Source organism: Scatophagus argus, chromosome 24, assembly GCF_020382885.2.
Source record: "Scatophagus argus isolate fScaArg1 chromosome 24, fScaArg1.pri, whole genome shotgun sequence".
NCBI lineage: Eukaryota > Metazoa > Chordata > Actinopteri > Scatophagidae > Scatophagus > Scatophagus argus.
Genome location: NC_058516.1, coordinates 6,727,512 through 6,749,172, shown reverse-complemented (window position 1 = coordinate 6,749,172; position 21,661 = coordinate 6,727,512). Strand labels below are relative to the sequence as shown.

General features: G+C 43.0%; 2 protein-coding genes across 19 annotated transcripts in view; both read left to right on the top strand.

Annotated features, from left to right (window-relative positions):
• The first annotated feature begins 689 nt into the window (after positions 1-689).
• timmdc1 (translocase of inner mitochondrial membrane domain containing 1) lies at positions 690-8,029 on the top strand. 6 transcript variants are annotated; one of them, XM_046382068.1, is made up of 10 exons: positions 844-930; positions 1,187-1,268; positions 1,374-1,452; positions 1,997-2,346; positions 3,010-3,175; positions 3,343-3,431; positions 3,701-3,768; positions 4,755-4,833; positions 6,247-6,357; positions 6,512-7,449. In XM_046382068.1, exons 4-10 carry the CDS (start codon positions 2,021-2,023, stop codon positions 6,660-6,662), a joined length of 990 nt encoding a protein of 329 aa, XP_046238024.1. In that variant the 5' UTR covers positions 844-930; positions 1,187-1,268; positions 1,374-1,452; positions 1,997-2,020; the 3' UTR covers positions 6,663-7,449. The 6 variants fall into 6 exon arrangements, with proteins under 6 accessions (XP_046238021.1, XP_046238020.1, XP_046238024.1 ...); XM_046382065.1 differs by lacking the exons at positions 1,187-1,268; positions 1,374-1,452 and adding an exon at positions 7,714-8,029 and having other exon boundaries at positions 690-846; positions 6,512-6,695; XM_046382066.1 differs by lacking the exon at positions 1,374-1,452.
• Positions 8,030-8,794: 765 nt separating this feature from the next.
• LOC124055327 (ATP-binding cassette sub-family C member 4-like) overlaps positions 8,795-21,661 on the top strand; it is a 30,294-nt gene continuing 17,427 nt past the window's right edge. For 4 of the 13 annotated variants that reach the window (XM_046382057.1, XM_046382056.1, XM_046382055.1 and 1 more), the window contains exons 1-23: positions 8,795-9,341; positions 11,256-11,366; positions 11,861-11,981; positions 12,149-12,373; positions 12,477-12,566; positions 12,764-12,927; positions 13,148-13,273; positions 15,556-15,805; positions 16,100-16,207; positions 16,322-16,411; positions 16,517-16,708; positions 16,950-17,044; positions 17,362-17,448; positions 17,955-18,051; positions 18,354-18,572; positions 18,727-18,864; positions 19,349-19,386; positions 19,515-19,630; positions 19,733-19,879; positions 19,975-20,054; positions 20,204-20,354; positions 20,487-20,606; positions 21,154-21,264. In XM_046382057.1, the coding sequence (XP_046238013.1) occupies positions 9,262-9,341; positions 11,256-11,366; positions 11,861-11,981; positions 12,149-12,373; positions 12,477-12,566; positions 12,764-12,927; positions 13,148-13,273; positions 15,556-15,805; positions 16,100-16,207; positions 16,322-16,411; positions 16,517-16,708; positions 16,950-17,044; positions 17,362-17,448; positions 17,955-18,051; positions 18,354-18,572; positions 18,727-18,864; positions 19,349-19,386; positions 19,515-19,630; positions 19,733-19,879; positions 19,975-20,054; positions 20,204-20,354; positions 20,487-20,606; positions 21,154-21,264 (2,956 nt within the window). In that variant the 5' untranslated portion in view covers positions 8,795-9,261. Of the gene's footprint in view, positions 9,342-11,255; positions 11,367-11,860; positions 11,982-12,148; positions 12,374-12,476; positions 12,567-12,763; positions 12,928-13,147; positions 13,274-15,555; positions 15,806-16,099; positions 16,208-16,321; positions 16,412-16,516; positions 16,709-16,949; positions 17,045-17,361; positions 17,449-17,954; positions 18,052-18,353; positions 18,573-18,726; positions 18,865-19,348; positions 19,387-19,514; positions 19,631-19,732; positions 19,880-19,974; positions 20,055-20,203; positions 20,355-20,486; positions 20,607-21,153; positions 21,265-21,661 lie in introns of those variants that run through there. The other 9 variants (XM_046382047.1, XM_046382045.1, XM_046382046.1 and 6 more) reach the window with 4 other exon arrangements.

Here is a 21,661-nt window from a genome sequence, read left to right as displayed (position 1 = left end):
TGGTCTCAGTCTATGACTGAAGGTGCCGCGGTATGATTCCAGTGTGGCCTGCAGGGGGTGTGACTTGTTGTTGAGGATGTTGAGTAGTTTCCTCAGCATCTTCTGCTCAGACACCTCTGCCAGAGACTGCAGTTCCACTCCCAGGACAGAGCCAGCTCTCCTGATGAGCTTATCGAGCCTGTTGGCATCAGCTGTCTTCACCCTGCTGCCCCAGCACACCACAGCGTAGAAGATGGCACTGGAGACCACTGAGTGGTAAAACATCTGCACCATTGTCCTGCAGACATTAAAAGACCTGAGTCTCCTCAGGAGGAAAAGGCGACTCTACCCTTTCTTGTAGAGGGCACTGGTGTTGACTGTCCAGTCCAGTTTATTGTCTATGTGGACGCCTAGATACTTGTAGCAGTCCACAATGTCCACCTCAGTACCCCTGATGTTGATAGGGTTGTGGGGTGTACTCATCTTCCTGAAGTCCACCTGCAGCTCTTTATTTTTCCCTATGTTGAGCTGCAGGCGGTTCTGTCCTCACCACTCCACGAAGCTGTCTATCACACCTTGGTATTCAGTTTGTGCTTAATATGCAATAACTGTTACTTCCGTTGGTAGAAATTAATCTTTACGTTGCTGTTAGTAAATTCAAAACAGTAACACAAGTCATTTTTATTCAGTAGCAGTCTTCTTCATCCACAGTTTCTCAAATATTGTAGTGCAATGTTGGTCCTCCACCGACAGGGGCGCTGCTTTCGTAGTGTGGTCGAGGTCAGAGGTCGCAACGCCGGTAGTCCAGCGGAAAGTCACCGTCTACGCACAAGAAGGACAATAATGGAGAAAAAAGAAACGTGAAAAGTAAGTATATTTGATATGCATTAGCAATGACTGCGGTCGATAAAAGAAACGGTCAATTGTTGAGAAATTCGTCGTCGTTCGCTGGTAAACCTCTTTTTCATTGTGATATGAGAGGCTAATAGCGAGCTTAGCGTTAACGGCTATGCTCCCATTATCGGACATGATGTTTTATGGCTTTTCTTTAGTTTATTGACGACTAAGGAATGTAAACAGCCAACCGAGATTCAAGTATTAATTTTACGTTTCATACGCAGTTGTGAAGTTGTGTATATTTGTCACAGAGTGATAAAATTGGTGCGTGTTTAGCTTGTGCTAACGTTAGCTAACGGGGCTGGTCCAGTCAGACACAGGTGTATCTCATCAAGCTGATTGAGCGGAACGGGGCCTGTACAGGACGCAATTTGACATTAGCTGGACTAAAGGTGACCTTTTTACATTATTAATGTATCTTTGCATTTTTGTTGTTTGTTGGAAAAGTAATGTTATTTTATAATAAGACACGGGTATTTACAAATTCTCTTGTCAAGTTAAGAAATACAGTCAGAAATACACGCCAAATTCCGAAGTAGGTGCAGAAATAAAATGGACATCGACAGTTTTTGGAAAGTAAGTTTTGTTTTTTTGGTTCTAAATTCAACAAGTGAGTGCATACAGTGCTATATTTTAGATAAATATGAAGCATTAGCTTACTGAACAGAAACGTTTGTAATTGTTGCTCTGTCGTATCTTTTTTTTTTTGTTAATTTGTTGTTGTTTTTTTTAATAAATGGAGCACAGAGATTATCAATCTTGGGTTCATTGAGTGGTGTTTATTTTTTTCTGAGTCTTTAAGACAAAAAAATAAAAAATACAGTTGACCCTGGACTGGTCAGCACACCCGGTTCACAGCACCCGAGGGTCCCAGCAGTGCATTTACAGCTCGGTGATGCACTTTGAAGCCAAAAAACAAATCTTTTTTGAGAAATTCTGCTTGTGTGTCCGGTGGGTTTTGATAGGGCTGCACTATTTAACAGCTGCTGAGTTGGACAGCCTAAGTAGCCCTGCCAGGATTTGGTTTGCCTTCAGGCTATTTATTTTGAGGATGGAGCTTAAGTTGAGGCAGTAAGTGCAACATCCCAACCCATGGCCATGTGTTTCTGCCTCTCTGCAGCAGCCTAATGCCAGCTGAAGCGTGATGCATCCAGAGAAGTCCACAACAGGCCTCGCAATGCACAGACGTCAGGCAGATTCAGCCCCTGGAGGCATGCTGAGCACCGGCTTACTGCAGGGCCTCATCCAGGGCGCCAGGCCTCCATCCTTCTGCTTCCTGCTCCCTAGAGTCCACGCAGCTGATGTGGCTGCTGCCCAGCCAGCACAGATGCCCTCTACTTCTTCGTCGTCCTCTTCTACCAGTCATGGTCCTGCACCCATCCCCTCTCCCAGCACCATGCCAAGCAACATGGGCAAGCCAGAATTCCTGGACACGGGATGGGACCGCATCAAGGATCTCTTTGACAAAGAGTTGGTGTTATTGTTCCGTCTTGATATTTCTTGTTTTCCTCTTTCTCCTCTTCATAAAATTAAGTTATCAAGAAAATGAGTGTTAGTAGTTCTATTCAGATCCTTCAGCTGTAAAACCTGCTTATAGTAAATGAGATTTTGGGTGTCAAGTTTTCATAAATAAAGAGCATGAGACGTACCTCAGTAGAGCTGAATGCAGCACTGTCTTTTTGTGTGTCTCTTGTGCTAAATATTAATACATTTTTCATGAAACATCTGAAGAATCTGAATACACTATCTTATGTGCACAGTAATAAAACAATAAACTGGATGAAAGAAAAGTACAAGATCCCATCCTTGAATGAATTGAACATGACAATTTCATTACATGTTGCAAGGGTGGATTTTTCTTTCAACTACAACCACTTCTGTACTATGATGCATTAACTGCTTAGTTGTGATTTTTAGCACATGAAATGTACTTCATCATCACACTATGCAAACATAAGTCTGTCTGCTGTATTGCTCAAGTGAGTTTTCTTTGCATTTTCCTTTAACCTGTACACACACACACACACACCAAGAAACAAACAAACAAAAAAAAAAAAAACAGTGTGAGCTGAAGTTTGGAATGATCATCAAAGTCAGTAGTTTTGTAAAGTAAAATTCTGTGTGTCCCTCTAGTGTGACACAGAGGTACCCAGAGGAGCTGACCAATGTGATAAAGAGTGGCTTAGTTGCTGCACTGGCAGGCTTGCTCTATGGAGGCCTACCAGCTGCCCGCCATGCCAGACAGAGGTACATCCGAACCAGCCAGGCGGAGATCTATACCAGTCAAGTGGATGCGGTGGTGAGTGGATGAATAACAGTAGATGACCTGTGTATGAGTTTAGAGAGAATGAGCCTATGTCCCTTACATCCTGTTGTTGAATAACTGAATGTCAGCACAGGATTTGAGGGAAATTTCGGACGTAGATGTAACAACAACATATGTTAAATAATGTCTGTCGAAATCAGCGCTCAGCCCATCACGCAGCAGTCCGAGGTTTTGTGAGATATGGATGGAGATGGAGCTGGAGAGTGGCTGCTTTCGTCACCTTGTTCAAGTAAGCAAACACATCGATTATTCAGTTTAACTTGCCATACAAATAGGTTGCATTAGCTTCAGATATTTTCCTCGAAAACAAAGCCCACGTGTAGTGAAAATGGACTGCTTGCAAGAGCTGAAAAATTACAGTTTAGTAATAATAAACCATCTCAGATTGACATGACATTTTTTTAACATGCTCTGATTTTGTTGAATGCTGTAAACGTGATGCTAAGTATTTTAAATGTTTTTATCCGCTGTAATTTACGTGTTGGCTTCCCTCTCCAGTTCTGTCAGCACAGGCCTCTCTGTGTACCGAGACAAGTGTGCCATCAGCCATTATGCTGCAGCTGGAGGTGAGTCACATACTTAAATGGGGCTTCTTCAAACATATTTTTTAAACATTTATTTATCTAGGGAAAGCCAACCGAGCCTGCTTGCTGTGTCACAACTAGGCGGCTTCACATTCGTGCATCTCCGCACGCTACCATCTGGAAGTTGTTCTGTTCAGGCTCGGTGTTAGTACTGACAAGCTCCAACAAGTTTCAAAACTTGTGCGTGATTCCTGTTGTCTAAGAGCAAAATGATAACTTCTTTATATGAAATGTGTTGTAAATCCCTCCCTAAATCCAAATATCACTTAAACCTTTTGAAATGAAACATTGTGGATTATTTTATCATCACTGTTGAGTCAGCCTAATATTTATTCTGAGCAAAATAGACACTTTTTTTTCTCAATCCATGCAAGACCACATTACTGGGTCACTCTGAGGTTAAGGCACCTGCCGTGAACTGCAGTGTTTGCTGTCCATGTGTGGCTGAGGGGGGTTTTGTTGCATGTCTCTATGCCACTTCATTTCCTGCCATGTAGCTACAACAGCTGTCTAAATAAAGGCATAAAAATGCCCATAAAATGTCTGTAATAGAAAGATTGCTCCAGAAATTGTGAGTTGCTGTGGTGCAAGGGTGTTTTCTGATGGTGATGATAATAGAACTCTTACATTACTTGGTTAAATTGATCACAGATTATCATTTAAAAACTGAAATACTGCAAATATTGTCTGTGTTTTTATATCATTAGTATAGTTTATAGCTTTTTATAAAAGAAGGGGAAAAAGTGTAAATACCCCTGTATATACAGTTTTGCTTTGCGTATTTTTACTTGACTTATCTGCACCTTTATTTTGCTGTCCTTGTGCTGCTGTGACAATGAGAATTTCCCCTCTGTGGATCTCGTAAAGGCCTACCTTACCTTGTTTTAGCAATCACAGTACACATGCCAGTGCACTGAGTTATCAATGATGAGGGTAAAACTTTCTGCCGTTTGTGTGTGTGAGGGCAGCTGTGACTGGAGGCCTTTTCAGATTGAACCTGGGCCTGGGAGGGCTGGTGGCGGGGACCATCATTGGAGCACTGCTGGGGTAAGTTTGGCTTCCGCATCCACAAGTGTCCGTTCATGTCCATCGATCACCCAAACAGTCCAACGCATCAACATTTCTGCATCTGCCCTGAAGCATTTCAAACCTCATCACAGATTTGATTGGCATCCTTGTTTTTTTAAACATTTATTTCTTTTAGCAGACATGCATATTTGCTCATGTGTGTGTGTTTTCCCACATTCGTGCACGTGTGCTTGAGTGGAGTGAGCACTCTGGCAGCCAGCTGCGCTCCTCCCAGCAACCCTCTGTCGCCCAGCTGAACCCACCCTCACCCCCACTTCCAGCTCTGTTCACAGTGCCAGAGGGACTCATGTGCTCTGCAGAGGGCCATGTTTTGGGTACTAGAGCAAGCAGGCAGGCCAAGGCAGCAGCTGCCCCTCTCCATTTATACCATCTCTGTTTTTCCAGCCTCTCATCTCCATATACCATGGTCTGATCTGGACTTATGCTTCACTCCATCTCTTCAGCGATCTCTTCTCTCTCTGTCTGTCCCACTTTCCACTCATTCCTCTGGCCACTTTCAGCTGAGTGCACAGAGCCAAGAGCACATTTGAATTTGTTCCTATAATAGAGATTGAGTGTGAGGTGTTTGATGGTGTAACAGACAGGAGGGGCTGGTTTGGGTTGTCTCTGTGATCGTCAGCTCTGTTTTGGCCGGGCTCTAGTCTTTTTTTCTGTTGGCTCCATGCTAGCATTGCCTCTTCTTCCTCCTCCTCCTCCTCCTCTCACTCTCTGCCTGAGGGACCAGCCACCTGGAGCATCTGATGTGTGCAAACAGCCTCAGCCCTGGCTATGCCAGGTGCAGACAGGGCAGCAGAGGGCAAAATGAAAGCAGGAAACTAATAGGAAAGCACATCACGCTCCAGATCTCACCCCAGAATCGGCCCGTTGTTCAGGGCACGTGGCAGAGGTGTGACTGGAGGGTTTGGGTAGGACCTGAGGGTCCCACAGAGGAGGGCATTTCTTTGTCAGAGACAGCTGAGAGGAAATTGGATACTAATATGTTACAGTGGTGCAAATGACAGACAGCTTGGAAGATTTTTGCAATTAAAGTAGCTGCCTTTGACAGAATGTGTTGTGGCAGCTCAGTTTGTTACAAAACAGATTATGTAATCACAGGATCCCAGTGCTTTGGGAACTTATTACCTACCCAGTTTCCCCAGTGTTGCCATGTTTGATAAAGTATCTACCCGAATGGTTTCAGTTGTTACTGTGATTTTAATGAACTCACAGCGACTGTTTCTGCCTGTTACTGAAGTAACAACCGTGCTCAGACAATAAAAGCATAAATTTCATTTTCTCTTTTGTATGTATGTGTCTAATGCAAATATGTTTTATGATGCAATTAATATCCTCTAAATATATTTTTAATTATATGAACTAACGTCCTCTCAGCCTTCCTGCCGGTGCTGTGATCATCAGCATGCAGTCGCTGACCGGAGAATCTGCCAGAGAGAGGAGGAAGAGAGAGCACAGGGAACTCTATGAGCACAGACTTGCTGAATGGTGAGATATATTAGACTTTTTTTTTATCATACTCTTTTACACTTTTGTCGGATATTTCACAAAGCATAGAAAACACGAACCCAACTTTACATTCAACTTGGTTATTATCCTAATGCCTTGTTCACCAGTCACTCTCCTCCTTTAAAATCCTCAGGACGGCCCGTCTCCAATTGACAGACGAGTTGATTGGGGATCTGGATGTCAGATCTAAGGCGGAGGACACAAGTGAGGACGTAGAAAGGATCGAGGAGCTGCTCGGTTTACCGCAAAATGAGGACGTGACCGAGGAATCGAGCAGCCAGTGACGGCAGCTGCCACTTCACTGTTGCGTGTTGAAGGTGGGACTTCACACATCTGTGAGGATAAATGGCTCACTTCTTTTCCTGGACTCTGCACACCTTCTCTTCTGGGTGAATGGAACCTGCTTCACATGAGAATTAAAAGACACTGCTGCACCAACCACTGTCACGGTGTCCTTGGGTGGCTCCAGCTCTAGTTGAGCTGCTCAGTAGACCTTTGTTGTACAGGGCAGCTGCTGGGCTGCTGCAGTAGAGCTGTGTGAACTTGTATGTCTATCTTTGTGAGGGTCAGTTTGAGTTGAGGACGCTGGGATTCATTTTGGGAAAGCAAGGAAATTTTGTATTGCAAGACTGCTGCTCGGAACATCTGATCATGGATGCTCACTGTCACAGCTAAATTTTATGTTAGCGCTCTTTCTCAGTGTGAGCCAGTCATTTACAGGAAATGGCTGCAAAAACTGGTTTCTTTTACTTCAATTGGACCCTCCCACAATGTTGTGTTTGCATTGAGTGTCCCATTAAGCTAAACCACATGGCAAGTTTGAAATGGGAGTAAAGGAAAACAGACGTGTCCGTGGGATTATAGATCTTTGATTTGGACTTCATGAAGGGTTCATATCAATGGCTGCTGAATGTCTTTTATCTATTATTGTTTGTCACAACTGAAATTATCCAAAGTCAAAATTCCCATTGTAATGGGTAAAACACTGTACGAAACACACAGTCTCAATCAATCAGTCAGAATTGGTTGCTGTTAAGTATTGGCTCAATTTGAATAAAAAGTTGAACAAAATGCTCTCTACAATCAAATCTTTTTTTGCTTTTTTGTATATGAAAATATAAAAAGTGTAACAGCAAATCGCTCACACTGACCTGACCTTTCTTCACACTGTTAGTTATTTTTTGTAGCTGCTCACTTTTCCTCATCACGTTCAGCACGCTTAATTCTGACCAATGTCAATCCATGCCGGTTACAAAATGGCCTCTTTGTTTTATGCATGTCTGTGACGTCCATGTGTAGGCTGCTCTTGACTGTGCCTCTTGGGCTTTTCAACAGCTAGGTCAAGCATAGCCTTGTTTTCTGGTGTAAACAAGATGTGACACAACAACAGCTGGGGCCCATAATGCAGCCGTGACTGCTGACGTGTAGATGGACAGCCAATAGAAGCAGACTGAGGAAGCCTGGCCCAGTGGTTAGAAAACGCTGATAGATTATGTTTGTTACCCCTGAAGTGTGATGTCAATATCAAGCTTAGAACTACGGCAGGTAAACCGTGCAGGTGAGGATTAGAACTGTATTCTAACGCTTGCAGAAAATCGTTAATCCCAATGTAACACTGTAGTCACAACCAAACTGAAATAAGAAACAAGAGCTGTTTTGGGTGGAACAACATTAAAGCAACGTAAGCGATGTAAAATGTTACTGTAACGTCGAGATGTTGTCACACTACTGTTGTGCCCTCCACGTGAAATGGGACAGGAGGGCTGTCACGGCTTTAACGTTTAAAAACGGGCGTTTGGTTCCCTCTAGTGGTGGCGTTGCGAACTGCATGTGTACCACGTTTATCTGTGTGGCTTTTCGGCACGAGTTTCCAGTAAAATGACCATCTAAATCCTCAGTGACCTCATACGGTATTCACAGACAGCCAGCATGTCCATATTTCCCCTAATGTCATGTATTACATCCAATCTTATTGAAGGCATTTGACAATCTTTTGTCAAGGCGGATTCGTAAGAATTTTTAAAACATCCCGTGAATCATCCCCCAATGTTATCAAGTAGAAGAAGAAGAAGAAAGTGGTAGAATTTAGTTTAAAATATTCCGGACTAGCTGGTATTTAAACAAACAACAATAAGTCTTGCATCATGAGGAGAAGTCACGTGTCTTCCAACAGAAGAAACAAACAACACCACGTCCAACTTGTTTGTCCCGTTATTTGTCGCCGTTGGTGGATGAGCCCTTCAACTACTGCAGAATATTTCGGACTCGGCCACGCTCCACTTGTTTTCACTCGTGAACTTTGCCACGTGACGATTACCCTCCACAACTGGGCGCGGAGAAACCTGTTGCTGCAATGCCGCCTTCAAGTGTTGCTCGTACACATGAGTTTTGCAGGAGTATTGCGTGTACTCTGCCTTTGCAAAGCATTTAATATTCTTTAGTGACTGGTGGAAATAAAGTGATACAAATACTTACATTTTAAAACATAATGTTGTTTTAAAACTAATATCGGTCAGTAATAATAGTCTATTTCAGATATCAGCGAATGCAACGTGATTAAATGTGAAGTCCTCCGTTGTTTCTACGCTTCAAAAGCAACAGTCAATAGTACCAGACGATTTCCATTTTCACTTTCATTTGTTGTCTAATAAAGAAGCGGTCATGTTTCGTAGTATTTAAAATACATGTTGCGGCACTTGACCGCGGCTCAACGCCCACCCGAGACGTTGCAGCAGCGGTCTGGGTCGAGTGTCCGTTTTACATGATGTTTTTCAACTACACGTGTAGCGAATCGCCGGCGAGTCGTGTCGGAGTGTGCGAGTGTCTGTGGACAGCTGTGTGTCCATCGAGACAGAGGCTCACACAGCCGGACTCGATGCCGCGATGACCATGGCTGGTAACGAGCAGGACGGCAAACAAAACCCGCTGGCAACTGCCAAGTTTCTGTCCAAGGTTTTTTTGTGGTGAGTGATTTTTGGCTCTGGCATGAATTTGATCTGATTAGCGAGGTAATAATGAGATTTTATAAAATAATTCAAAGTGCAGTGAGCAAGTCACCTGTCTGGTCCTTCAGTGCGTCAATCAGTGTACTTGTGCAAAGAAAAATGAATATATTTTAGCAGCTTCAACCACTTGTTGCGCCTCTAGTACAAAGTAAATTTCTCCCCAACAGCAGCAGTCTTGCATTCTTCTAGTTGCCATGTCAGTAATTTATGTTCGAGCTGCAGTTGTCACCACAGTAAATTAAACTTTATATGTGTTCTCATGCCTTTTGTATTTGCTGCACTGTGACCCAATAAATCAACTCCAGAGAATAAGTGTGGAATTTAACCAGTAGTGGACAACTACATTTTAATCCTAATGTTAAGGGTTTAGCTTGAGCTCAGATCTGTCAATGAATCCTTGAAATATGTCCTGAAGACAAAGATGCCATTTGGATTATGTAAGTGTACTGTGTGTGTGTTTAAGAACGGAAGGCTAAAGTTTAAGATGAGTTTGTGCTCTTTGCTTCAAACACCTGCTGTGTTACCTGAGTAGATGATTAAATCGCGGTAGTATTTGCAGTTTGAGTGGGGGTTTACAGCTGTGTTTATGGGCAGCAGTTATAGACGACATCTAAATCGATTATCTCAAGATAGAAGTAGCAATAAGCTGCGTTCTCCTTGTCTGATACCACAAAAGCCTACATAAAGAGCACTCGGAGCAGTTTAGAGCCCCAAACAATGAATGAAGCAACCCCAGGTTGAGGGTGTGAAGCCCTGCATTTTACCGGAGTTTACCTACTTGTTTAGTGAGAACGCCGAGCAGCGAGGGATGAAGCAGATGTGGTCGTCCTTGATGATTATCTGTGTGATAAAGTCAGGGAAACCCACAGGTCAGGTGTGAGCACATCTTGTCCTGTGTTACAGGTCAGCTCAGTTTACTCAATTACCTCCCGCGCTCCGTAGTGGGAAAGACTTGCACTTGAGTGGAAAGAGTGCAGACGATGGCCAACGAGCACATGTGTTCTGCTCTCATGTACGAATCGTAACGTTGCTCCATAGCCCCACCAGTGGTCACAAACTTCACGGGGGACCGTGGAGTTTCAGTCCAACCTCTTGACTTGTTGGTGACACTTGTGCCATCTGCAGGCGCTGGGCGTAGCTGCTGCTGCGGGTGTTTTCTTTATTTAGTAGCTGCTGATTGCTTGTGCATGTTTGTGCTTTTATATTTTACACTTTTAAAGCCCTGAATCCCCAACAGCGTTATTTCTCCGATGACAAACATGAGTGGTTTGATGGATCATCAGCATCACACATTCTCAAAATGTCCGAAGGGCACGTTTCAGAGGAATAATAAATGCACATAGCTTTCCAAGAGCATATACCATACACTTAGATAAAAGCCCCTTATTGCTGTGTGATATGGATACTTTATGCTGATGGATGTATGGATAGGTCCAGAAAAGACATCAACAACCTTGTAATGTGTGTGTTTTAATGGCTTTGCACTCTTTAGCAGCACACTGGGACATATGGACATCCCTTCACGCCAGTTGAACACGTTCAGTGATATGATGTGATATACCTCTAACATTTGTTTTTAACTCTCATACTTGGCACAAAGCCATCTCCTCTTCACAAGAAACTATAGCTGTTATCTGTCAACTGCCTTTAGTCATCTGTCAACCACATACGGGTTATACAAGTTGTGTGGCCTAATTACTGACAATGACAAATGTTAACAAATCAAAAACTTCTCAAGAAAGCCTGTGTGCTGTGCCTTATTTTTTATAAAAACAAAACAAAAAGCAAAACTTAGTTTAACTTGTGTTCACATTATGTTTGGCTCACATGAATCCCCTCTGCTTTGTAAAGGTGTTATTAACTGTTTTTCAGCTGGTTAACCCCACTGCTGCACCTGAGCCAGAAACGGAGGCTGGAGGAAAGTGACATGTACAGCGTTCTCCCAGAGGATCGCTCTGAAGTGCTGGGAGAGGAACTACAGAGGTATTACATGAGCAACATGAGCGCAGTTAATAGCTGCACGACAACCACAACACACCTAATGTGGCTGTGCAGGTCGTGACGACGAGGATAACGAGATGCAGAGCGGCTGAGTCATGTGGACGTTTTATTTTTGCCATACATGCAAACAATACCCAGAAGAAATTATTTAGAAGTGACTGCCATTCTATTAATTGGGAATTAAAAAAATATATATTATTTTTAAAAAAATTGTTACACAAACACTTTCAAGTAAAATTAAATAGTGCCGGAGCTCTTTGGACAGACGTTGTGTTCACACAGCCATTGTCCTAATGTTTTCATATTCACCCAATTTGACGTCTGCTTGACTGCTTTGTTGGCTAACTGACAGTTTTTTCTTTTAAAAAACCAAAAAAGAACACTTAATATGTCATACATGGATCATACAGTTTGCCAGTTACTGTGTTCCAGTGCAGAATCCACATGCTTGCATCCACGCATGTTTGTTGTTGCAGATTTTGGGACCGTGAAGTTAGAAAGGCTACAAAGGAACTTCGGAAACCCAAACTTGCCAGAGTTCTTATTAAGTGCTATGGGAAGTCCTACGCAGTGGCTGGGTTGTTTGTTTTTTCACTGGTATGTTGTTGTGACCAGTAAGAGTTTGTACTGTGTTGTTGACACACTGGAAACCAATAAGATGAACTGTCTTTCTGCTTTGTGTCAGAACTCTTTTTCTGTTTAAGTGTTTTACATGAGCGCCAGGGAAACATCTAATTCATTTATTGTCACTTTCTGTCATGAAGGAGGTAATTAAAGTGATCCAGCCGCTTCTTCTGTGGAAGATAATCCAGTACTTTGAGAGTTATGACCCACGTGACCAGAGGAGTCTTTACATGGGCTATGGTTACGCTGCTGCAATGTCTCTCTCTGCCTTTGGGCTGACCATCCTCCAACATCTCTACTACTACCACGTCCAAAGAACAGGCATGAAGATCCGAGTGGCCGTCTGTCACATGATATACAGGAAGGTCAGTGAAGATTCAACAGATTGTGAGCGTGGATGCAGCGACTCTCTGCAATGTGCCCGTGAAATACTCACCAGACCGGCAAAATCTCTCTCTCTCGCTCCAGGCTCTCAGTCTCAGCAGTGAATCCATGGGCCGAACCACCACCGGACAAATTGTGAACCTCCTTTCAAATGATGTCGGTCGTTTTGACGAGGTAGGGTATCGCACCTTTGTGCTTCAACGCAGATAATCTAAATGCTGTAGAGACTAAGAACGAACTGAAAGTTAGAGGTTTTTGACTGCTGGATGATGCTCAGAGGTTGAGGGTTTGTTTTTTATATTTTTAGCGTGTAGTTCAGTAGGTTTCTGGTGTATTTTAATATTGTTCATGATTGATCATTGTCTCCATAGATTACACTCAATCTGCACTACCTGTGGGTGGGTCCACTTCAGGTGGTGGCGGTCATCGTTTTCCTTTGGTACGAGATCGGCCCCTCGTGTCTGGCGGGTGTGGCAGCCATTGCCCTGATGCTGCCTGTGCAAACCCTGTTTGGAAAGCTCTTTGGCATGTTCAGGTAGGGGAGCAGTGAAATAGAGATGAGATTGTTTCCAATAAAAGATACATTTATTTAATTTTACCCATTTATTGTGTTATATGCGTTTATTCATTTTAACATCTTTCTCTTCATTTTTCTAATCTGGACAGTCGGGTATATACTGCAGTATTTTCCAACCATTATGAAAAATAAGATTATGTTTTGTTTATTTATTTTTTTTCTTCCCTTTCTTTTTTAGGAGCAAAACAGCAGTTCTTACTGACAACAGAATCCGCATCATGAATGAAGTGGTGTCTGGGATCCGGATCATCAAGATGTACGCGTGGGAGAAGCCATTCTCAGCTCTGGTGACTGAAGTCAGGAGGTGAGGATGAGGTTAATGTGTTTTTGAAGGACGGACAAACTTTGTCTAGAATGGAGAATTTTACGGTACCCCCTTTGTCACCCTTTAATGTGTATTTTTTTATAATAATTTATGAATTGCTTTGCCAAGAATTCATTACATTTCTCAAATTTAACAGAAAATTGTTGTCACTGATTGACTCGCATCTTGATGGAAAAAGTATTTGAGTCTGTGTTTTGACAGATTGATCCATAAGATTCTGAAATGTCAAGATCAATTAAGCTTTGGGTAAATTTGATGGTGCTGTTCCCCCGAGGCCTAAAATGTGAATTTTGTGAGGATCGGCCTCCTGCAGGTCCTCACACTTGTGGAATTAGTTTTTCCTATTCACCTGTAATCCATCAAAACATGTACTGTAGAGACAATGAATGTTTTTGGAGTCAGTTTGTCTTGTCAAAGATGTCAGACGTACCACCTTCCCCCCTTGGGGTGATGATGTGATATGATGCAGAAACAGAGCCAGGCTGTAGTTTTATTGAAATAGAATCTCTGCTAGATGAATAAGCCTTAACAAATTTGAAACTATGCTGAAGTGTGTGTGTTGCAACATTATTGTGCTGAACTTTGTGTCAACACGGTGTAGCCCAATAGCTTCCAAAGAATTATTGTCATCATCTGTCGAGTCCCAGCCCAGGTACAATCTGCACTTCTAATGAGAGTCGTTGTGGGTTTACCTCCACGCTGGCTTTTGTGATGAGGAGCACAACAAACTCTTGAATTTCATATTTAAATTGTGCCACAGAGGCCGTCCAGACTGAGGCTGTTCAGAGCGTGGGGGGGGGGGGGAATGAGTGAATTTGCAACTTTTTAGAATTAAACAAGTTTATAAGTCAGTGGTCTTACACAGCAGCTCCGAGTTTCATCTTCTCTTATTTGTTAGTAATAATCGTTTGCACTCTTTGCCCTGCAGTTAATACATCACCTTTTGTTGTTAACACATCACATATCTCTGTTAAAGTATCCCTCTTAAAGGGTTACTCCACTCAAACTGTAGTGAAGTGATAGCTTTGAGCAAAATGGTGAGTTTTTGAACATATTTGGACAGTGGAGAAGTGGATTAAACTGCAGGTTTTGGCTTTGTTTGTGGAACAGATTTTTTTTGGCTGTTGTCACATTTATTGATGTGATAATTGACAAACTTGGGCCACAGTAACACTTCCTAAGACATTCTCAATTCCGCATCAGATCTTCTCTATCTGGCAGACGTGGACTTGAGTTAATTTGTAACCAAAATGAATGCTTATTTATGGTAAAATGAAAAAATTGTAATTGAAAATTGAAAAAAATCTGTTACCTAGAGAGCAAATCTGAGTGTTTAGAGTCTTGAGTCTCTTGTCGCTCTGTCGGTTATGGTAACAATGTGGATTTTGTGTGGTGCTGCCTGCAGACACTACCTGTCAACAGTGGAATGTGCTGTGAGAAATACGTAGAGCAGTAGAGGGGACTTTGACCAGAGTACACGTCAAATAAATGTTTCTTAATTGTGGTTTCTGTTAGTTTAGATGGTTCATATTACATTGATGTATGTTCAAAGGTTCATTTTTCTGATAAGTTTGGTTTTAATTCATTATTTGATGCTATAAAAAGGATGGTGAAACGTCACGATCGACAGCTGAGCGCTGCTTATGATTGGGCCTGACGTGGCGTGCAGGCGGGAACTCGACACCGCAGCTCCACCACCCAATGCTTACAGTGACCGAGGGCTGACGGTGAAATGTATCGTTTAGACTTGGTGATTTCCTATGACTGGATGGCAGCACAGATGTTTTATAGCAAGTAATTCACACATTATGAAAGGCTCAGACACTCGTTAGTGTTTATGGTGTAGCCTGATTAAATTATATTCACCAGTTAAAAAACAGCTGGTGCCTACTGAGCCCCTGTAAACTTACAGTTTAAAGCATGCATACTTCACTCATAAACAGACTATGTCTCACTCAGCAGAATCAGAATCACTCATTGTACAAGGAATACAACGAAATTGTAACAGCCTTGGAGTGGTGTTATTTGTATAGCCCATTTTTACAAGCAGTTTGTCTCAAAGCAACATCCTCTGCCCTCAGACCCTCATACACTAATGACCCCATATACTGCGAATTCCAGCTCTAACGAAAATTCGCCTCCAGCACTGGCGCTTGAGCGTCTCTGCAAAGGCATAATTTTTCCTCATGGTGCACGTATAAATTAAACCTCCTTCACGTCATCGATCTCACTCCTTTCCATATGCTGTCTTCTGTTCCCAGGAAAGAAATCAGTCAGATATTGAACAGCTCCTACCTGCGAGGACTCAACATGGCCTCCTTCTTTGCTAGCAGCAAGATCATCGTGTTCATTACCTTCACTGTCTATGTTCTCCTGGGCAACACCATCACTGCCAGCAGTGTGTTTGTCACAGTTTCTCTCTATGGCACAATAAAGCTCACAGTCACCCTGTTCTTCCCACTCGCCATCGAGAAGTTGTCAGAAACTGTCGTCAGCATCCACAGGATTAAGGTAATTGTTGATATCTGATGACAGCCTTAACTTGTACTGTGCCTTAGACACCCTTTGAATTGACATAATGATTAACATGTGGGTCTGAGCCTTTAAATAACTCTTGCAGGCAGAAACTTCACTGACATGTCGGTCTTTTTATCCCACGCATGATTATGTAACCTACCTCTTTAACGACTTCCAGAAGTGCAGCTTTTTAGCACCAGAGACAGTTAAAAAGCAAATATGACCGAGTCTGGGTTTCGATGAGGCTTCACAGAGTAACAGCACGTGTGTCGATTTGTGCCCTCCCAGAATTTCCTCCTGCTGGGCGAAGTTGAGAGGAGAAAGTCTGGGCTTCCTCTGGGGGAAATGAAGGAAAATGGCATTGAGATTGACAAGCTGACCTGTTACTGGGATAAGGTGAACATTCATCTCACAGTGGTGTGTGTGTGTTTAAAGGCTGTATAGTTCATGGTTTTGTTTTTTCAAAGTAGTGTTTTGGTTTTTTGTTTTTTTTTAAAAATTGGCTGTCAGAGTGTGGATGCTCCGTCTCTGGTGAACATCTCTATCTCCCTGAAGACACCTCTGCTCCTGACTGTCATCGGCCCGGTGGGGGCTGGAAAGGTTAGTACACTTGTGTGAACTTGTTTAGCATCAAGCACAAGTTTAGGCTAGAAAAGTGCTCACTTCACTCACTGTTGCTGTCTGTAACAACCTTGTTCACAACAGTCATCTCTGTTGAGTGCCATCCTGGGAGAGCTGCCTTGTGACACAGGGACGCTGAAGGTCAAAGGTCAGCTCAGCTATGCCGCCCAGCAGCCCTGGGTGTTCCCTGGCACCATCCGCAGTAACATCCTGTTTGGGAAAGAGCTGAACCCTCAGAAGTACGAGAGAGTCATCAGAGCCTGCGCTCTGAAGAGGGTGAGATACAACTCAAGTTGTAGTTTTCGTCATTTGATTGTAAATGAAGAGTCTTTGGGTTTTGGACTATCGGTTGGACAAAAGCAGCAATTTGAGGACTCTGGGAATATTGTGATGAGCAGTTGCTGGATATTTTCTAGACGATTATTTGATGAATTTTTCAAATAATTGGCAGTGATCGATAATGGAAATAATAACTAGTGGCCGGCTCGTAGTAAACCTGCCTTGTCTGTGAGTGCAGGACCTGGAGCTGCTCCCAGATGGAGACCTGACGCTGATCGGGGACAGAGGGGCCACACTCAGCGGGGGACAGAAGGCTCGTGTCAACCTGGCGAGGTCAGAGCACAGTGAACACGATCATGTACACAGGGGGAACAGTACTTGTACTCTGATGTGATGTTTCAGAATAGCTGTCAGCCTAGTTGAACATCAGCAAGTAGCAACATGTTGCGTTTGTTCACCGTTCAAGTCTCACTTGCAAGGCTTAGTGTTCTTGTTTAAGTAATGACATAAGGAAATATTTACAGAAATACTTCACTGATATGGCAGCCGTGTTACATTGATTGCCTGTTGTGTAAAACTTCTGTCTATACCTTTGTTCTTCACACTGTAACTCTGCAGTAAAGTGTGTGTGTGTATGTGTGTTTCATCAGGGCTGTGTATCAGGACGCAGACATCTACCTCCTGGATGACCCTTTAAGTGCTGTGGATGCTGAGGTCGGGAGACACCTCTTTGAACAGTGAGTGACCACTGTTTCAGTCCAAACTGTCCCAGATCCATTCCTCATGCTAGTTCTACGCAGCCTGTACGACACAGTAGTACTAGTTAAGATTAACATACTCAGCCAGACTGCAACTTTGGATTGCCCTGCCAAATTATACTTCAGAAAGAGGAAAGAAAAATATCTTTAAGATTTAATACTGTAGTAATTTGTTTTCAAAGATCTTCCTGAAAAATTCCTGAAAGATGAAAAAAAATCTTCACCTCTGTTAATTATTTCCAGCTGTTGCATTGTGGGAGAATAGTATCATTAGAACTGAGCTGTATTTGGTATGTGTACCGTCTGCTTGGAGTGTAGTTCTCTTCTAATGTGAACACACTACACCAAACCTGCTCAGAGGTGGTGTCGACTGTGGATCTGGTAATACTCCTGTCTTGATGACAGTGAAGTGTGCAGTGTTTAAAGCACAGCTGTCAGATTTCGAGTAGACGTTTCTAATGTCTGTCTGTGTGTTCATGTATCAGGTGCATCTGTGGCCTGCTGAAGAACAAGCCTCGTATCCTGGTCACCCACCAGCTGCAGCATCTGAGGGCAGCAGACCAGATTCTGGTCCTGAAAGAGGTTTGCATGCAGACAAATGTTTCTGTGAAGTCTTCTCCACTGCTCCTCAAACCGAAGGCCTTTTCCCAAGAGCTCAGCGATTATGCTTATTGCTCGCTTTTCAGTCTTCAGCTCAGCTTGCTCTGCAGCTACAGAAACATCCTCCTGTCTTGTGCCACAAAACACCAGATTTTCATTAAAATTTGACCAAACAGTTCGGTCATTTTGTTTCAAAATGGATGTTTCGACAGGCTTTCCATGCACTTGACTGCAGTGTTTTGATGTTTTTTTTGTTTTTTTCTCCACTCGTTTGTGTCTCCCAGGGTCATCCCATGGCTCAGGGTACCTTCAGCGAGCTGCTGCGCCCGGGCCTCGATGTCGTTTCTCTGCTGAGAAGCGACGAGGAGCAGAATCGATGGTCTCGATCAGCTGACCCGGACGAACTGTCGTTACGCAGCCACAGGACCAATCGATCGCACAGCTCGCACTGCTCTTACACCAGCCTCTTGCCACCAGAGAGCAGCTGCACTGAAGAGCTTCCTGTAAGCACACTTTCAAAATAAAATCTCATTTTCGTGTAAATATTGTCAGGATTATTTGATCAGCGTCTTTTACTTAAATATGAGTTTTGGTGTATTTGCTTCTGACGACATATTGTCCTAACACTGTATATATTTGCAATGACTTGTTTTGCAGGTCGAAACAGTTCGTGCCATGGCAGAGGAGACTCGAGTCGAAGGAAACGTCAGCAGCCACATTTATCTCACGTACTTCACTGCAGGCTGTAACCCCCTGGTGTTACTGGTTATAGTGCTGCTCAGTGTCATAGCAGAGGTAAGACAAGTGTGTGTTGTTGTTTTAAAATTATAATTTAACCTTTCAGTATTAGACTTTTCAGTTTTCTTCTCCTCCCTCTTTTCCCTCTCGTCTGCCATTATATGCCCTCATGAGTCCAGGCTCAGATCCTAATTTTGTTCTCGTCTCCACCTCTCGCTCCCTTTGTTTTTAATCCTATAATTAAACTGGCCCATCGAAGAGCAAAATTAGCCCATTTAGACTTCGAGTCTAGCAAGCAAATGTAAATGTGCAAATGTTTTTTGTAATTTTAGAGACAAACCCAACCCAACCCAACCCAACCCAAGATATTTCTCTGTGGTCATTATCAGATCAGCTACTATGAAGTCATTTTTTTTTATTTTTTGTCAAATATATTTTTTCCCTACTTTGGATTGAGACCTCTCAAGACCAGTTTTTGTGCTCTGGCCTTTTAGCGTGATGACACGTATGTTTCAGTGTGTTGGCTTACTTTCATTTACAGGTGGTGTATATTCTGCAGGACTGGTGGCTGGTGTACTGGTGAGTGTGTAATCCATTGTTTGATGGGAAATTGAGTGCATGTGCCCTAGTTGTTGACTTTCACAAGCAGTTTTGTTACTAGGATTTTTACATGAAGTGAATGATGTGTTCTTCTTGTCTACTGACAGGGCCAGAGAAGATTCCTTCAACAGCACAGCCAGCGCTGGTAGCAGCAAATGTTACATTAATGCAACTCGCTCAAGTCAAGAGTTCAGTCTCACGTTTAACCTCAGCATTTACTCGGGTAAGCCTTCCATTCCCTCTTCAGAGTGCTGTTGTCTTGTTGAGTAGAAGTACCGTTATAGAACGGGTATTAAACGTGCCATCCCCCTGTTTTTGCACTTAGGCTTAACAGCAGTTGCTGTCGTGTTTGGCTATGCCAGAAGTTTAGTGATCTTTCATGGGTTGGTGAGATCAGCTCAAACTCTGCACAACAGCATGTTCAGTGCTGTCATCCGCACGCCGGTCCGCTTCTTTGACGTCAACCCCATAGGTGAGTCCACTTTTAAGAGTCAGTAACTATTAAAAATCAAGCTGACTGCTGGAGAACAGTTTTTCTGACCGACTTTGCTGTCTCCTGCTTTGTAGGAAGAATTCTTAACAGGTTTTCCAAAGACACCAGCCAGATGGACTCCATATTACCCATCACTTTTGTGGACTTCTATCAAGTGAGATACGATGGCTGTTTGTTTAACTGCACGAGTTAAAGCGTTTGTTCTTGAACCTTCTTGCAGTTGACTTTTGAGAGCGTCTTAATCCTTCTTATTGTTTCTCACAGTGTGCTGCCTCTTGCTGTGTTTTTATTTATTTTTTTTAGTTGTTTCTACAAAATGTTGGCGTGGTTGCAGTGGCGGCCTCAGTCATCCCTCTCATCCTCATACCTGTCGTTCCTCTGATTTTTATCTTCCTGTACTTGAGGCGTTTCTACCTCCGCACATCGCGAGATATCAAGCGCCTCGAGTCAACAAGTACGTTCACGCATCCTTATGTACTTCTACTTAATGAATCCCGTGTGCGTGAAGGAGTTGAGGAATTTTTGCATATACATGACAAGGAAAAACTGATTGAGCGTGTTTTGCTCTTTGTCGTCTTCCCTGCAGCTCGGAGTCCAGTCTTCTCCCACCTGTCTTCGTCTCTCCAGGGCCTGTGGACGATCCGAGCCCTCGGAGCCGAGCGCAGATTAAAGAAAGCCTTTGATACACATCAGGATCTGCACTCAGGTTCTCTCTCTCTCTCTCTTGCTGACATTTTGACTTTACAAGCTTATTGATAGTTGTCATACCACTGAGAAAGGAAAATGTTATTATTAAAATTATTATTACAATTATTATTCTGTGTAGTCTGTGATAGGGCGAAAGTCTCAGTACTGCAGTGTTGAAGAAATGATGCTGGACCTGGATGTCCTATGCTGAAAGATTTATTGAGAATCAGGAGTCATCTGTACAGCTGTGTGTGATGTCACGCTGTTCTGACCTGAGAAACCCCGACAATTGTCATTTATACAACTTAGGGAATACTCAGGGTAGACGACAAGGAAGGGACAGAACATCTACTTCATGGGCCTGTGTTACACAGAGTCAAGACTCACCCAGTGAGTCCAATCATCTGCCACTGTCAAGACCTCAGTATCAGCCGGGGTGTCTGCCTTCGAGATTGTAAAACAATGGCGATGGCCAACCTAACCTAAATGAAAATGAGAGAGAAGCAAACGAATTCCCTTACAAAAGTATGTTCTAAAGTAAATGTTTTCTCTCTCTGTCATGTCAGAGGCCTGGTTTTTGTTCCTGATGACCTCCCGCTGGTTTGCGTTTCGCCTCGACGGCATTTGCTCCATATTTATCACCCTGACAACATTTGGCTGCATCCTACTCAGAGATGGTGAGTAACTGTTTATCTACCACACAACTATTGTAGTTTCTCCTCAGCATAATGAACCATACTTACTTCTGTCAGAACCATCTTTTTGATATGCTTTTATGTAAAAATACCTCTTCACACTCGGTAAGAGATAAACTATTTTCGGGGCACTATACATGATTGTCCCTTTTTTAGGTGGATGAATCTAGAATTAAAAAGGCTCATTGGTGTAAAGCTGCACCATTTTGATCTGCATTGCTTAGTGATGAATATGATTTTTTTTCCTGTGGACCATTTAGTTGCCCTTCAGCTTGAATATGGCAAGAAAGGGAAGGGTGTCTTCTTCAGGAATCTATATGGCACACAACACCGATTTACACCAAACTGCTCAGCACAGCCGACATGCTGACACAGGAGG

Coding starts and splice junctions, on each gene's coding strand:
- timmdc1 (XM_046382065.1), top strand. CDS start 2,021: ATGCATCCAGAGAAGTCCACAACAGGCCTCGCAATGCACAGACGTCAG. Junction 3,769..4,754: donor CCATTATGCTGCAGCTGGAG/GTGAGTCACATA, acceptor GTGTGAGGGCAG/CTGTGACTGGAGGCCTTTTC. Junction 4,834..6,246: donor ATCATTGGAGCACTGCTGGG/GTAAGTTTGGCT, acceptor ACGTCCTCTCAG/CCTTCCTGCCGGTGCTGTGA.